General features: G+C 50.7%; 1 protein-coding gene across 1 annotated transcript in view; it reads right to left on the minus strand.

Annotated features, from left to right (window-relative positions):
* Positions 1-5,630: 5,630 nt before the first annotated feature.
* Positions 5,631-14,837, minus strand: part of PACS2 (phosphofurin acidic cluster sorting protein 2) — a 73,851-nt gene continuing 64,644 nt past the window's right edge. Inside the window, exons 21-25 of the mRNA XM_062497244.1 lie at positions 13,427-13,469; positions 12,128-12,263; positions 8,796-9,022; positions 6,659-6,772; positions 5,631-5,749 (exon numbers count right to left, since the gene is read on the minus strand). Of these exons, the coding sequence (XP_062353228.1) occupies positions 5,631-5,749; positions 6,659-6,772; positions 8,796-9,022; positions 12,128-12,263; positions 13,427-13,469 (639 nt within the window). The remainder of the gene's footprint in view (positions 5,750-6,658; positions 6,773-8,795; positions 9,023-12,127; positions 12,264-13,426; positions 13,470-14,837) is intronic.

Here is a 14,837-nt window from a genome sequence, read left to right on the forward strand (position 1 = left end):
TCAGTGCCAGTTTACAGCTGCACCTGTGCAGAGAATACAGAATACAGCCAGAGCGCAGCCTTCACGTGTTTATTTCCCCCAGCTCTCCCATGGTGGCCCCCCACCCCATTTCACCAGCAGCCAGACCCTCTCCATTGCTTTAGGTGCTGTTTCTGCACTCCAGAATAGAGTTTGCCCTCTCCTGAGCTACCCCTGTTCCTCCTGCTTGCAATCATCCAATGCCTGCTCTGTGCCACCATGTGTGGGTTTTGTGTCCCCTCTTCCAGCAAAGGGTTTGGGCCATAAATGCATCTGTACCTGGCCAGGGCATGCAGAGCAATCTGAGATATCCACTGAGACTTGTGTCCTTTGACACAGCCTGGCCTGCTCTGGGGGACTCCCTTCACCCCAGCTGTCTCCCCTCCATCCCTCACCCTCAGGTCCAGACAGCATGAGGATACAGGTTGCTCCAGCACAGCATTCCCATTTCTGCCTCTAACATCCTGGATCCTAAGGCCTTTGGCCATGGGCCCATTTCTCACATTTTTTTCTTCATCTTCCTTCCTCAAAACAACAGCTTAGCTCTCTTCTTTCCTTCACTTCTCCACCTTCTGACTGCCCAGCACCAAGCCCAGGTGCTTGGAATCACACACATCCCTGTCCCCCAACCCTCCCAGGAGCACACACAGCTTCAGGCTCCCACAGCCTCAGTCATCCCTCCTGGGATGCCCCCCTTGGTACCCCAATACCACTGTGTCCATCCACCACAGCCCCAGATCAGAAACAGGCACCAGCCTGGTCCTTTCTTGCTGTGCAGAGGTGAGGACTGAGAGCTGGACAGGGCTGTCATACCCAGGAGAGCTGCAGGAGGTGAGCAGATCCTTCTGGGAAAGGAGACCAACAGGGCTGCAAGAACTACGGGAGGGCTCTGTGCTGGGAAGGACGTGCCAATCCACCAGCTCTGCCCTGGAAGTGGTAGCTGGATAAATAACACAAGAGAACCCTCAGGGCAGAAAGCCATGCTGCTGCTTCCTCCTGCAAACAACTGCCCCAGGCATGCCAGAGCAGCCCCTGCTGAGAGACAACTCAGGGGACAGGTGTGTGCTTTCATGTCCAGTTTTATTAGTGTTGTATTAGTACCATAAAATAGTTGATGAGGTCGAGCACGTTGTGGTTTGTTCCAAAAAAAAGGCTATTTACATTTAATCTGTCTTCATAAAAAACAACCCTAGAACCCAAACAATACAACAATGAAACAGATGGACAGCTTGGGAATCTACAAAGTGGTACCGTCCCCTCACATCCCACAGCCTGGACAAGCCTGGTGGCACGCAGCCACACAATTCAGATGTCCCCACACCAGGGGCACGTCCACAGCCACTGTCCAGCCAAAGCTCCAAGCAGCAGCTGCCTGCACATGGCCCCACAACAGTGCTCTTCCTGAAGTAAACCGGCAACCTGCTGCTTTACAAGTTGGCACATCCCCTTCTGCCCCGGTCTGTCCCAAAGCACCAGAGTGATCCCTCCTGCAGGAGCCAGCCCCACCAGGAATATCTCCCGTGAGAACACCATGGAAGAGGCTGCAGGAAACTTCCAGGAGATGCTGCTGCTCTTTTCTGGCCTTCTCCTGCCAGGTTAAGCCCAGAGGGAGTGTCACAGTAAAATGCCACTACTCAAATATCTGCTGAGATCAAGACTCCATAGATGAAGGGGACAGACACTGCATCCAGCGTTATTTCAAGAAAGCTCCAGGGCCCCAAATTCTTTACAGCTGCAAGGCAGGACTGTCCTAATCCCAGCTTCCCAACCCCTTAGCACACCAAGCAGCAGGAAAAGACCACTGGTTCTGCTGCCTCTTGACACAGATTTCCCTTTTCACCTTGGAGATTCCAGGTGCAATAGCCTCTCCTCTGGCTCTCCAGTGCTCCACCAGCACATGCTGCTGGGGAGAAGCATGTCGGGGGCTTTGTTTTAATCACAGGTTAAGCACAGGGCAGTGTGGTTCCTGGCAGAGTGTGGTGATGGAAAGCAAACAGGCACATCTCCTCAGCCCCAGAAACCTCCCAGCCACCTACCCCTGCCCTCTCTGCAGGATAAAGCCACCAGCTTTATCTTGTGTACTAATTAAAGCAGCAAACACAGCCAAAGAGACCATGGATCTCCCCAAACTCATGTGTAATTCAGGAGGACTCTGCAGTCACCGCTGCGATGTGAAGTGACAACTGAACCAGATGGGAACTGCAGCACTGAGCTACAACAGCCACACGAGATGTCCCCGACGTCACCAGCACCACCAGAGCCAGCCCTGACTGAGCACAGGCAAGGGCTGAAGCCCAGCCTTTGTCTCCAGGAAACTCAAGCCAGAGGACCAGGAAGCACTCAAGGTGCAACACGATGCCACAAAACCCTTCCATCTTTCATCTGCTCTCTGGAGCTGCTGAACTAGGTCAGCATGGCGCAGTCAGCCCGCTCCCCTGAGCTCCTCCAGAGTTCACCCCGAGCTCACCCGGAGCCTTGCCCACAGCAGCTGGGAGAGAAACCCTGCTCCGAGAAGCCACAGCCAGAGGGCGAGGGAGACTGGCCCTGTGGAGGGCTGGGGTGAGCTCTAGGACACAGACAAAGAGACACAGCAAAGGGACACGACATTCAAAGCACCTCCCGGCCGGAGAGTCTCAGGTGCCGCCCACCCCAGGCCCCGCCTTTGCTGTCAGACCACACAGCTCCAAAGTAAGCCCAGCTTAGGAGACAGCCCCCCGAGTTTCTTCACTGGAGATGTACCTTCCCTGCCCAAACTCTCCAGAGCTGTGCTTTCTCTGCTCTAAGCCATCCTTCTGCACTCACTGACGTGACCATGGCCACCCAACCCTACAGGCTGGCACAGCTCTGCAGGCATAGGCCCTCTGCTGCCCCAGAAACTTTTCCTGGTCCCACAGTGAGGATGCCTCAGGTCAGTGGAGCTCACTCCTGGCCACATCCCATCAGAAACTGTTGGAGAAGTTGGGAGACCTGAGGTCAGTCACTCATTCATGGGACCAGGTCAAAAGCTCCTTCCCAAAACAGCCTGAGCCACGTGCTTTGACACTCATTTTTCTCAGAGACAGAAACCTGTTTCTACTCCAGACAGGGAAAGAAACAGCTGCACAAAGTGGCTCCACAGGAGAAACAACAGAAGCACGACGACCTGATCAGAGCTGCGTCACCAAATCTGGCCAGGAAACACCAGAGCCGCCCCTGGCCCCTGGGCACAGAGCTACCCAGAGGCAGGCCCAGCCTGCCACTGCTGGACTCCTTCTGGGATAACAAGGCTGAGAAGTCGGGATGTTTTCTTGCACGGAAGATGCATTTCAGAACAACAACAGCTTTCCAGAGGGGAGAAATCAGGCCCTCAGGTGTACAGAGAGTCTCTCGATGAATTTGCTTGTATAAAGTTAGAACAAAACACAAACCAACATGAAATGCAACAAGCAGAAGTGTTTCTCTCACACGTACATACACACACACGCACAGGGTACAGCAGGGCAACACACATTTGATAGGCAGGACTCTGGAAACCCTGTCCTAGCTACCAGGTTTTTTCTTTACAGTAGGTTGAAATACAAAGAGGAGCACAGTGATGGTTCTCCCCTCACCCCCCAGTAAACACAGTTATTGCAGCAGCACCACCAGAGCTGCCCAGGCTGCACACAGCTGGAATCCAGCCTTATCACCCTTGTCACACCAGCGTGAGACTCCAGGGAGAAATCACACACTGACTAATCTCCTTTACAAAGCGCCCTTTTTTTTTTTTTTTAAATGCAACAGCCTCACTCAAAATGTGATGTGCTTACACACCCTCTCCCATGCTGCTGCTAGGCAACACTCTACAGCCCGAGAGCATCAGCTCAGGTCACCCAAAAACATCAACTGAGGGGCACAGCTACATCCCACTACTGCCCAGCTTCTGCCATAGCCAGGAGCCAGCACAGGGCAGGCAGGAAGAACAAAGTGTTGCAGCCAGACAGTGAGTCCTGCCCAGCAGCGTGCCACCAGGCCATGGCACAGTGTCCTTCTCCCCTGCATAGTTTGAAGGGAATCATTTGAACCAGGCCCTGGCCATGCAGGTTGCCCTTGTGCTGGGAAAGGGTTTCACTACATCAGCTGGTTCAGCAGCCCAAGGTGATGGCACAACAGGCACAAGATCCAGCTCTGACCTCAGAACCTCCCTGCCAGCAGAGCACACCACCAGTACCTGCCCAACAGAACTGGGGTGGTACCCATACAGAGCAGCTTCCCCACGCCTTTAAAAACCCAAGGGTAAGGGATCAGGTAAAAAAGAAAAAAAGAAAAAAAGCTCAAAAGCATTACTGCTCTCAGAAAGAGGCTTCTGGAAATGCTCACAGGGCCTGGCCTTCCTGCAATGGGGGGACCCAAACAGGCCCATTATAAATTTCAGTCCCTTACCCTTGAAATGCCAGAGATGTCTGCTCTTCCACATGGCAACAACACCCTGCTCCCCATAGCCCACACAGCACCTGACAGAACAGCCCGTGCCACCTCAGGTGTGCAGTGTGACACAAAGGCAGGAAGGCAGCTGGACACACAGAGTGCCTGGTTGGCTTCCAGTCCAGCCACAGCAGTGATGCATCACTCCACGGAAAACAGCTCATCTTCCTGGGTTTGTGCTTTTTTTCTTTTTTTTTGGCAAAGTAATATTTTTCCTGTTATTTATTGGTTTTATTTTATTTTTATTTGGTTTTTTTTTAGAAAGCATTAAAAAAAATCTGCAGCTGTTAAAAAAAATCCTTTCCCTTTGGAGGCTGGACGAGGTTTTATTGACAGGTAAGTAATCAGTGTGAGTAGGTAAAATAGCAGTGACCCCACTGACATGGTGCCCCTCAGCAGCACAGCCAGCTGGGGAACACAGAGACTGGCTCGGTTTGGTCATTGTCAAAGACCTGGGACATGGGAGTTTCCTTATATTTAGTGTTTCCCTAATTCCTGTTCCTGCCCAACTCTCCTCAGGCATCACTTCAGCACCAACACCTGCCTGTGCCCGTGGCAGGCTCCATGTGCTCCGAAGGGGATCTCCTCTCCACACCTCCCTAACTCTGCAAGTGGCTTGTTTTCCACAGCAGGCAGCTGAACTCCCTCCAGACTTGCTCATCTCTCATCCTTTGGCAGCAGGAAGAAAGACTGGCCATCCTTTTCTCCTAGAAATACAGAGCAAGGGCCCAGTGCACCGTAACACACGAGATCTTCTGCAAAATCTGCTTGAGCTGATCCATGGCTCCCCCAGCCCACTCACACCAATGAGGTCTCAGGTTAATAAGCAGTGCAGTTACTCAGCTATCTGCTCATAAGTGGTAGGTGTTCTTGGGCAGGTTGCCTGCTCCTGCCAACTCCCCCACGACTTCATGTTGTCAGCACATCTATATTTAAGACTGGTTTGTTGGTTTGTTTGGTTTTTTTTTTGCCTTTGTTTAAAGGGGTTTCCTTCGTTTGTAGTAAACTTAAAGAGTTAATAGAAAAAAGTAATTCAAAAGTAATCCAAGCACATCTGTAATTAATCCTGCAGTAGAGGGCAGAGCGAGGCGAGTCAGAGTTGGCACGCAGTTCCTGGCTCCTGGTGTGCAGTCCTCGGGATGGGCAGAAGGTCCCTGCGCCCAGCACAGCTAGAAGTTAGATTTGGAGTGTCCAAAGATGCAGATGGGAAAGTGCTTGACATGAGAGGACCACTGTGCTGCCAGCTGAAAGAACTTGACGTCATTCCACTCCACCCCATCAATCAGGACTGCAGGGGAAGGTAAAAAAAAAGAGGAGAGTTAGAAAATACTGAGGGGAAGTGTCCAGCCAGAGGCAGCTTTGCCCCTGCAGTCAGCAGAGCTCAGCTGCTTTGCCCCACCCAGGTGCACACACGGGGAGAAAGGCTCAGGAGCACACCAGGTGTAGGCAGAAGAGCTCAGGTTGTTGTTTCAGCACCGCTCACTGACACCAGCACTCCCTGCACCGCTCATTTCAGTGTCACCTGATCCAGCCTCTCAGCTTTCCTAAGCACACTGCATTTTCTCTTTTGGGCAAATGCACTCTTACACAGATGGACATCAGTCTCTCCTCACTGGCACTCTCACCGGGACATGCATGTCCCCCAGAGAGGTGACACATGTCCTGTGTGCACCCCTCATGCCAGTCAGTCTCACAGGGACTGGCCCAGGACTAAGGAGATGACCCAAGCATGTCCCTCTGTTGGGTCTGCTAACTGAATAGGCCACATGGGTACTTTTGCTCCTGGGTGCCCAGCTCCACTGACAGATAATCCAGGTCTGTCTACAAGATACATGTATGGCTCCTGCTGTGCCATGAGCACGTGCCAGTGTCCTGCCCAGAGGAGCAGCCACAGTGTCACTGCCCGCCACCAACCAACACTTGCACCAGATGTGCAAGAGAAACAGGGGATGACAGAGAGGGGAATGGAGCCCTGTCCTCATCCAGAGCTAGCTGAAGGAGGATTTTCCCACATCCCAGACCTATTAGACCATTCCCCCATGCTGGACACATGGAAGCCCATTCCCCAGGAAGATCCCCATCATGCTGGCTCCAGGGCACAGGGCAGGACAGCAGCTCAGCCCTTTGCCTGGAGGACAATCACAGTGTGTGAGATTCGCCCCAACAGCCAAAGTGATGATGCAAGCACTGCACTCACCACGCAGCATGTTCTGCTGATGTTTTGCTGTGCAAATCAACCTGCTGATTCCTTCAATACACTGGCTCTTTGACTCAACCTCCTTGTCCTTTGTTTTCTTGGGCAAAAACATCACTGGAAGAAAAGCAAACCAGCACAAGGTGAATCTATGCCACTCACTCGATTCCTGTTTGAGTTTTTGCATTTAAACATTCACATCTGAAAATTCTTACTCTTGAGATCCTCCCAGTCTGCTGGTGCTGAGCACCATCACTGATGCACATGAGCATCTTATCCCCAAATGTCTCTATGTGAAGCCTTCCCAACTCATAATCCTGAACCCAAAGGGCACCTTCAAGTAACTCCTGCTCTGTTGGGACACTATGCAGGGAAAACATCTGCATTTGCAGTGCCAGGCCTGCTGCACTGACTGTGGCCCAACACAACCTGGGCTGCACAGATACCTGGAGAGCAGGAGGGATTACAAAATGGGGACAATTGGTGGGTAGGGAAGGCATAAGGAGAACTAAAAATGGGTCCGGTTCCCCAAAAACTGTCCAAGTACATGAGCAAAGATGTACAGAGTGGTTTCACAACAGCTGGTGGTGTTGAACACCTCTGCTGCAGGCTGGGCTGCCCCCAGGGAAGAACATTTGGAGTATCTCAGGATTGCCTCTCCCAACAGCTCTCCCATTCACACAGGGTATCACCAGGGGCAGCAGCTCCCCTACCAGCAGGGCCACAGCTGTACTGGCCTGGCAGCGACCTGGCTGCAGGGTTATGCACCCATGTCCTGCAGTCCAGGAGGCTCTGCCAGCCTTCTCTCAGAGCCCACCAGGAGTGACTCCCAGGCCCACAGGCAGAGGATGTTGTGAAGGACAACTACTGGCAGCCAAAATGTAAATGTAGAACTGCCTTGATGCTTCCTTGAAAATAATTTGTTGCAGAGCTGTTCACAATTTCTAAACTGTTTCACATTACCAAGGCCAGGAGCAAATACAGAATCACAGAAACCATCCAAAATGCCATTTTGTTAGCTTGCTTTGAGAAAATAAAGCCATGAGTTTAAGAGCAGGAGAATATTTATCTTCTGCTTCCTTTAGACCCACAAAGCATTCTGTACAAAAGCATAAGAATTATAAAATCATGGAATTGCTGAGGTTGGAAAAGATCTCCAGGGTCATAGAATTGAACTGCCAATCTAACACTGTCAACTGCATCACTAAACCATGTCCCCAAGTGCCACACCTAAACATCTTTTAAATACCTCCAAGTACGCAGGGATGGTGGCTTTGCCACTGCCCTGGGCAGCTCTTTTTAGGGCTTCACAACCCTTTTGGTGAAGAATTTTTTCCTAATAGCTAATCTAAGTCTCCCCTGGCAAACCTTGAGGCTACTTACCCATGTCCCATCCGTCATTACCTGGGAGAAGAGAGTGACTCCCACCTTGCTCCAATTTCCTTTCAGCTAGTGGTAGAGAGTGTATAAGGGTACCCCGAGCCTCCTTTTCTCTGGGCTGAACATCCCCAGCTCCCTCAGCTGCCCCTCCCAGGATTTTGCTCCAGGTTCTGAACCACCCCACTGGCTCTTGTGTGGGGATGGGTGCAGCAGGAGACTCCAGTTCAGGAGGTACTCCTGCTTTGTCACCTTACAGGGAACTGTGATACTTGCTGAGTTTTTGTTTTCCCTTACATGCCTTTTTTATTCTCTGTGGCTCTTTCCAGCTAAAGGCTCATAGGATGGGAATATCATCCCAGAAAGTAGAGCTATCCCAAGTTTCCAGCACGCTGCCAGAAAGGGGGGGCTCATTTACCCTCACTGGTGGTTGGGGCACAAGCTGCCTCTTATCTAATCCAATATCCCAAAACAGCACCACCAGGCTCCCAATGAACACAAGAAAACTGTCCAGGCATGACCTCCTTCCTGCATGTCCTTGTTCTGTCCCCACCTTTGTTCTTTTGGGCCATACCAGGGTGAACACATCCCGTTTTTACCTCACACAGAGGACCCACCCTTTCAAACCCTACCACTTCACGCCATCACTCCTCACCAACTGATTAGGATCTGGGGGATAAAAATGGTACTGAAGTGCTGTAATCCGGCACTGACAAGTCAGGCAGCTCTAGAACAGCAGGACAGGGACAGAAGGACACCTCACCTTTTTTGTTCTTTTCTTTAGTCACGACAGTCATGGACATGGTTGGCGTGGTGGCGATCTCGCCGCTAGCAGGTAACCTGCTGACCTGCAGGGACCGGAAAGTGCATTTCAGTGTGTTTTTGGTAGTGGAGGGGTCCTTCTTCTCCGGGTCTCTCTTCTTGTCCACAGGTGGAGCTGCAATCCAGTAATCCACCTGCAGGCCCATCAACTCAGCACCGAGGCCCTGGCTGGGAAACAAGAGCAGGAGGTCATTCCTGCACGCCTCTCAGCAGGGTTTGGTTAGAGTGGCTGCCATTCCTGGCCAGAGGAGAAAAAACTGTCTCTTTGGGGAATCAGGCAGTGACATCTCATAGTGAGACTCAGAAATTACAGGACCCAAGAAATCACCTCTGAGAGATGCAGCCTGGGTCCCACTGTACAGAACCTCAGTGAGCCCAGAGAAGCTGACCTGCTGCAGTCACGAGAGTGAGCCGGGGGGGAAAGGGAGCACAGCACACAAAAACTTCCCTTAGATGATGCTGAGTTCTGTGACACAGCAGCAAAGGCAGCTCCTGAAGTGGCCCAGATTAGTTCTTTGCATGGGGAAAAGAGGCTGTAAGCACCTTGCTGCTGCCTCCTGAGCACTGATGACTGTTCACCAACTCTCAGCTGAGGTGAACAAAGACTTGGCAGGTCCCTGAACATCAGGCACCCAGGTCCCAGTCTCTCTGACTTGCTTTTTGCAATTGCCTACCCCCGAGCCTTGCCACTTGCTGGGGAATTCCACTGTTGGAAAAAAAATATGGTCTGCCAGCCCTGTGACATTTGCTAGACAACAGCAGATTTCAGGATATGCTCTCTTGTCGAGAACTCCGGTGCATCACCAAAACATGCTGCCAACCCTTTCAAGGTATGATGAGCAGCCTGGGAAACTCCAGCCCTTTCCTGGCCCTGCATCTTACTGCTAACATTGAGGGTTAGCAGGGCTTCACCATTCTGCAGACCTACAAGTGACAGCCTATGCTTCTTCCTACACAGTGTCAATCAGAGTTGAATAATACACAAGTACTAGACAAAAGCCTAAATTTATCTACCAATCTGTGTCCCCAGTTTGAGAACTGGAAGTCGTTAAGGAAGATAAATCTGTGATCTTGAATGAAATATGCATCCCTCTGCATCACCTGTCTAATAAGAAACTCAAGGTAAAACAAGGATGTTCCATCATTACAGTCCTCTCAGCAAATCATTTCCTTCTCTTAGCCATTTATTCAGCTAAAAGTCAGACTGCAAAGCTGAGTTCATCTTTGATGACTAAAACCAGGTTTTTGGTTCTCAGGGCAACATTCAGAAGTGAGATTATTTAAGGATGATGCTGCTTTGAGTTTTAAGGCTCCTTTGCATCAGATTTCTCAACTCAGTCATAAAGACAAAGCATCCTAATAGGCAAGATTTTATGTTCCATTCCCAGTTCAACACGTGGCTTAATCACTAAGTTTAGGTCACCACACCCTGCGCTGTCACTTATGGATCAGAGGAGATGGAACAATGCTGAACCCACACTTCCTCATTTCCTGATGATTCTACCACATAGTATGAAACCAAAAAGTACCAAATTCCTAGATCTGGGGTGTCAGCTTCAGATTGATCACATCCACGGCTTGCAGCTTTAACACCCTGCACTCCTGGGGGCACCAGTTCCCTAAACCACTTCCACCTTTGGAAAGCCCACAGACAAAGCTCACACACAAGGATTCAGCTCTGCTCCCTGGAGCCTGCCCAGCCCCCAGCTCTCTGCACTGCCAGCCAGCTGCTGCTGGGGCACACAGGGCTCTCTGGCCACCAAACTCAGGGACACACCGGGAGGGCCTGGGCAGCTGGGCCCCTGGCACAGGTGAGTGGGCACTTCCAGTGCTGGGCACCTCAACTGGCACATTCACACCCCTATTTCCTCCTGTTAAAAGGGAACTCTTAAGCCACTTTAAGAAGTCAGAGGTGAAAGGTCCCTGCAGGGCACTCTGGGGTGGGATGAAAGGTCCTCATTCTGTATCCAACAGGAACAGTAGGGGATGCTAGTTAGGGAGAGCATGTAAGCCCAGCCTCAGAGCATGCCCTGGCACTTCCCCAGCCTGACAATCACAGGATTAGGGAGGCTAGAGGGGACATCCCTGAAACATCCTTTAGTAGCCATTAATGTATCTGCTGTCTGTGAATTTGTCTGAACCCTCTTCAATCTTCTGCTGCTGCTACAGAAGCAGCAGAGGGAGACATGGTCCCTCCCTTTCCCCCTTTTAACTGAGCTTTTGCAGTGCCACTGTGTGCCCCCAGCTCCTGTGCCACAGGCTTTAGAGAACACCATGATTGTTGGGGTTGGAAGAGACCTCTAGAGATGATTCAGTTCAACCCCCCTGCCAAGGCAGGGTCACCTGAAGCAGATGATGCAGGATCCTGCAGGGATGCATCCAGGTGGGTTTGGGATGTCTCCAGAGAGGGAGACTCCATATCTTCCCTGGGCATCTTTCCCAGTGCTCTCTACAAACCCAAAATCCCCTGACTTTGCACAATTTGAGTGGCTTATTGCTTTCCTCTCCTCTCCTACCTGCAGAGTCCAAATGCTTCTAGTTTCCCCTTCTCAAAAGACTACTGCTGTGTTCCCTTGGAGGTTCAGGGGAGTTGACAGAATCAAGGGGAACTTCACCAAATGCTTCTGAGTACTAGAAGTGCACACAAAGTGTTAGATAGCTGCACCAACGTTTTGTGCAGTAACAAAATGAGGAGTGCTGGCCAGGGCAAGTCTTACTGGCAGCCTTCTAAGGGCTTACTCCCTTCACCCATAAAAATTTCAGCTAAACCAGGGCTTAGTATTACCTACAGGTGCAGTCTCCTTGCTGTTCAGGTGTCCTTTCAGGCACACACATAACTGGGAGCTGCAGTTCCACCTTACAGCTGTCAGCATTACCCCCACAGAAAGTCATCAGCTCCTTCAAAAGTCACTCTGACCTTGCACTCACTTGGCCATGACAAACATAAGAATCATGAGGGATTAACCTGGCCCCCATGTGTACTAGGAGTCAGTGATTTTTCCGAATACCTATCTTCCCAAGAGAATCCTGCCCTTGAGACATGCAGCCTTCCTACTAAGTGTAAAATCCCCCCTGCCCTCCCCAGCTCCTTGCCAGCCTCAGCAAGGATACAGTCACTCCAGAGGCAGAAGAGGTGAAGGGGAAAGGTGACATCCCCAAATGTTTGCTAGGGATGAAGGAAGTACTATGGGTCTTCATCTGGAGGAGTTCTCTGCCACATGTATGCCAGGTAAGCCAGCCAGTGGAGCTTTAAGGAGACAAAACATGGTTTACCTTGGGGAGGAGAAGCTGCCTGTAACAGATGGTGAGGAAGGGGGTGTAGGGGATGCTTCTTTCACAGCAGGAGACACAGAAGGCGGGGTGGAAGAAAGGACAACGGAGCTGGAGGGAGCTGCGTCATCAGAGTCACCTGAAAAAAAGGGAGTCCAACTGTTTGTCTGTGTTTGTCTCACAGCACACAACACTGGGATAAAGCTCAATCTCATTGCCCACTCTCCTGCTGCACAGGCTTTGTCCAGGCTCAATCCAGAGGTCAGCTGGCCCAGCAGTTCTGACTGGCTCCGCACTCCCAAGGGGTTTTGTATGTCTGGGTACAAGGCAGGCCAAGACACTGACACTCGTCAGGGCTCCTCATGTGGCACCTGCTCTCCTAGGCTTTGTCCCAGATGATTTTGAGCCTCCTGCACAGCCACAGCCCAGCCCACTGATCTCCTACAGGGAATATCAGGGAATCTCCCCCTGCAACCACTCTTGGAACCCAGTACCTCTGGGCGACCACAGGGATCTCCCCACTCCATCTGCCTCCACAACCAAGGTTTCATCCCCTTCATGTTGGCCCTTTAGGATGGTGAGAGCACTGTGGCAGCAAGGAGTGACCCACAGAAGGTCTGCCTCCATGCACAAACCTGTGTGTAACCCAGGCCACAAGACTCTGGGCTTGACACTGAAGCAATACAAGAAACAACCCCAACACAAGAAAAAAAAAAAAAAAGTATTCCTGTGCATATGAAGGAGGAAGAAAATAAGTTCACACTGACAAAATAGCACCATCCCATGCCTGTGTATGTAAGCAGGCAGTATCCTCCTGTATATCAGCTTTGCATTCCCTCAATAAAAAAATAAATGTGTCTAAAATTTCGCCCACCCTGAAGTTCCCAGGCACTGAGATCAATTTCATTTAGCAATCGAGCCCACTGTAGGGAGACAGGCATGAACTTCTGACAAACTGCCTGTTCAGGCTGAAGCAGGAACCTAAAACAACTGTAACAGTGAATGCACCCCACTGACAACATAAGAAAAATGGTGTTTGCACAAACATGAGAGTAGAGCTTCCCTGGATGTAGGTGTGGGAATTTCACGTGGCCTGAATCTCCTCAGTAAGCACCAATTAAAAAAAAGGCATCTCCCAAGAGAGAGGGCTCTCTTGCTGCAGGCAAACCACTGGGAGCTACTAAAATCCAATTCCACCTGACAGAACTCCAAGGCACCAGCAATGGACAAATCTGTTCAGCCTGTGAAGTCAGGCTCCCACCTGCTGTAGGACACAGAAAGCATACACAGGATGTTCCTTACCTGATGTTGCAGAAGATTGTTCCACTATTCCAACCTTCACCACCTAAAGGGGACAAAACAGAAGAGCTCTGTCAAACAAGAGCCCCCTGAACTTCAGAAACCCAAACATCCCAGCATAAAGCTCATCCCTGCACTCTACATGGCACTGGCCCTGCAGTCAGAATAGCTAAGGAGTCCTCCAAGAGCCAGGCAGGTCCTGGCAACATCCAGCCAAGCAGCCCCAGCTCACAGCCCTTCCCTGACCCACACAAAGGACAGCATAGCCTCTGCAGAGCTGTCATAGACCTGCCCAGCTCTGCACAGCCCAGCAGCTCCAAGCTATGGCAACTACAGGGAGCAGAAAGGGTCAGAAGCATCCCTTCAGCACTGCTTTGATGCACCTGCTAATTACAGACAAGCTGCTCCCACTGCTCAGGAGCAGCCACTTCCACAGCACAGCATAGCTGTTTGTTAGGTAACCACAGAAGCTACAAAGTACCGTTTCTGATCAGAGTTATCAATTCTCCAGACAACAGAAGTGTCCAAGAAAGATAAAGCACCTACCAAAGCCTCTGGAGGCAAACAGGGACAAACCACCACATGGACAGGTCAGAACGATGCAGGTCACATTGGAATAAGGGCACAAATGTGTGTGGCCTGTCACCAGCTGGCACATTCTGATTAATTTATTATTTAATGATAAATATCACTGGCAATAACTTGTGGAACAGAACATGCTGCACACAAACTCCCAAGAACACACTATGCCTGGAAAGATAAACTGACCCTTGGTGACATGAAAGCAGAGACCTTCTGTGGTGATAATCTGCTATGGTACATAGGGATCATCACTCTTAACACTGCAGGGAAGAGAGCCTTCCTCAGGTCCTTAAGAAACTTGTATCCAGGGCTAATGCCTACCCTACAGAAATGCTGACAAAAGGAAAAGGGCTGCAAAGGGACCTCAGGTCAATAAAACCTACTTTAGAATGAGAAATAATGTCACACAGACTGTGTGGGTTGAAAATAGAAGGTCGTTAAGTTCAGACACAATCATGTCTGGGCCACATTGCTAGGGAGTACATTTCTGTAATATGGGATCAAAAAAAAAAAAAGAGTTAATCATTAGAAGCAAAACACTTTGCAGAGTTTGGAGGGCAGGGAGAGGTATGCTCAACAGTAGATCTTGCAGAGTGGTCAGGCTCTCTGGTGATTCTCATTTAGATCCAGTCTTGAAAAAGCCATCATGAATCCAGCAGTGTGTACACAGGCTCCCTGAGGGCTCACTGCCTTAGGAGATGGAAGCTGCAGCTCCGTTTGGCCAGTCTCCACCCAAAGGGCAACAAATCAGGCTCAGGAGTGCAGCAGCCATTTGTGCTGCATGTGTTAAACACCAAGAGGATGTTTCACAGACTGTCACTGCCTGTGAACA

The sequence above is a fragment of the Cinclus cinclus genome, chromosome 8 (assembly GCF_963662255.1).
Source record: "Cinclus cinclus chromosome 8, bCinCin1.1, whole genome shotgun sequence".
Classification (NCBI taxonomy): Eukaryota; Metazoa; Chordata; class Aves; order Passeriformes; family Cinclidae; genus Cinclus; species Cinclus cinclus.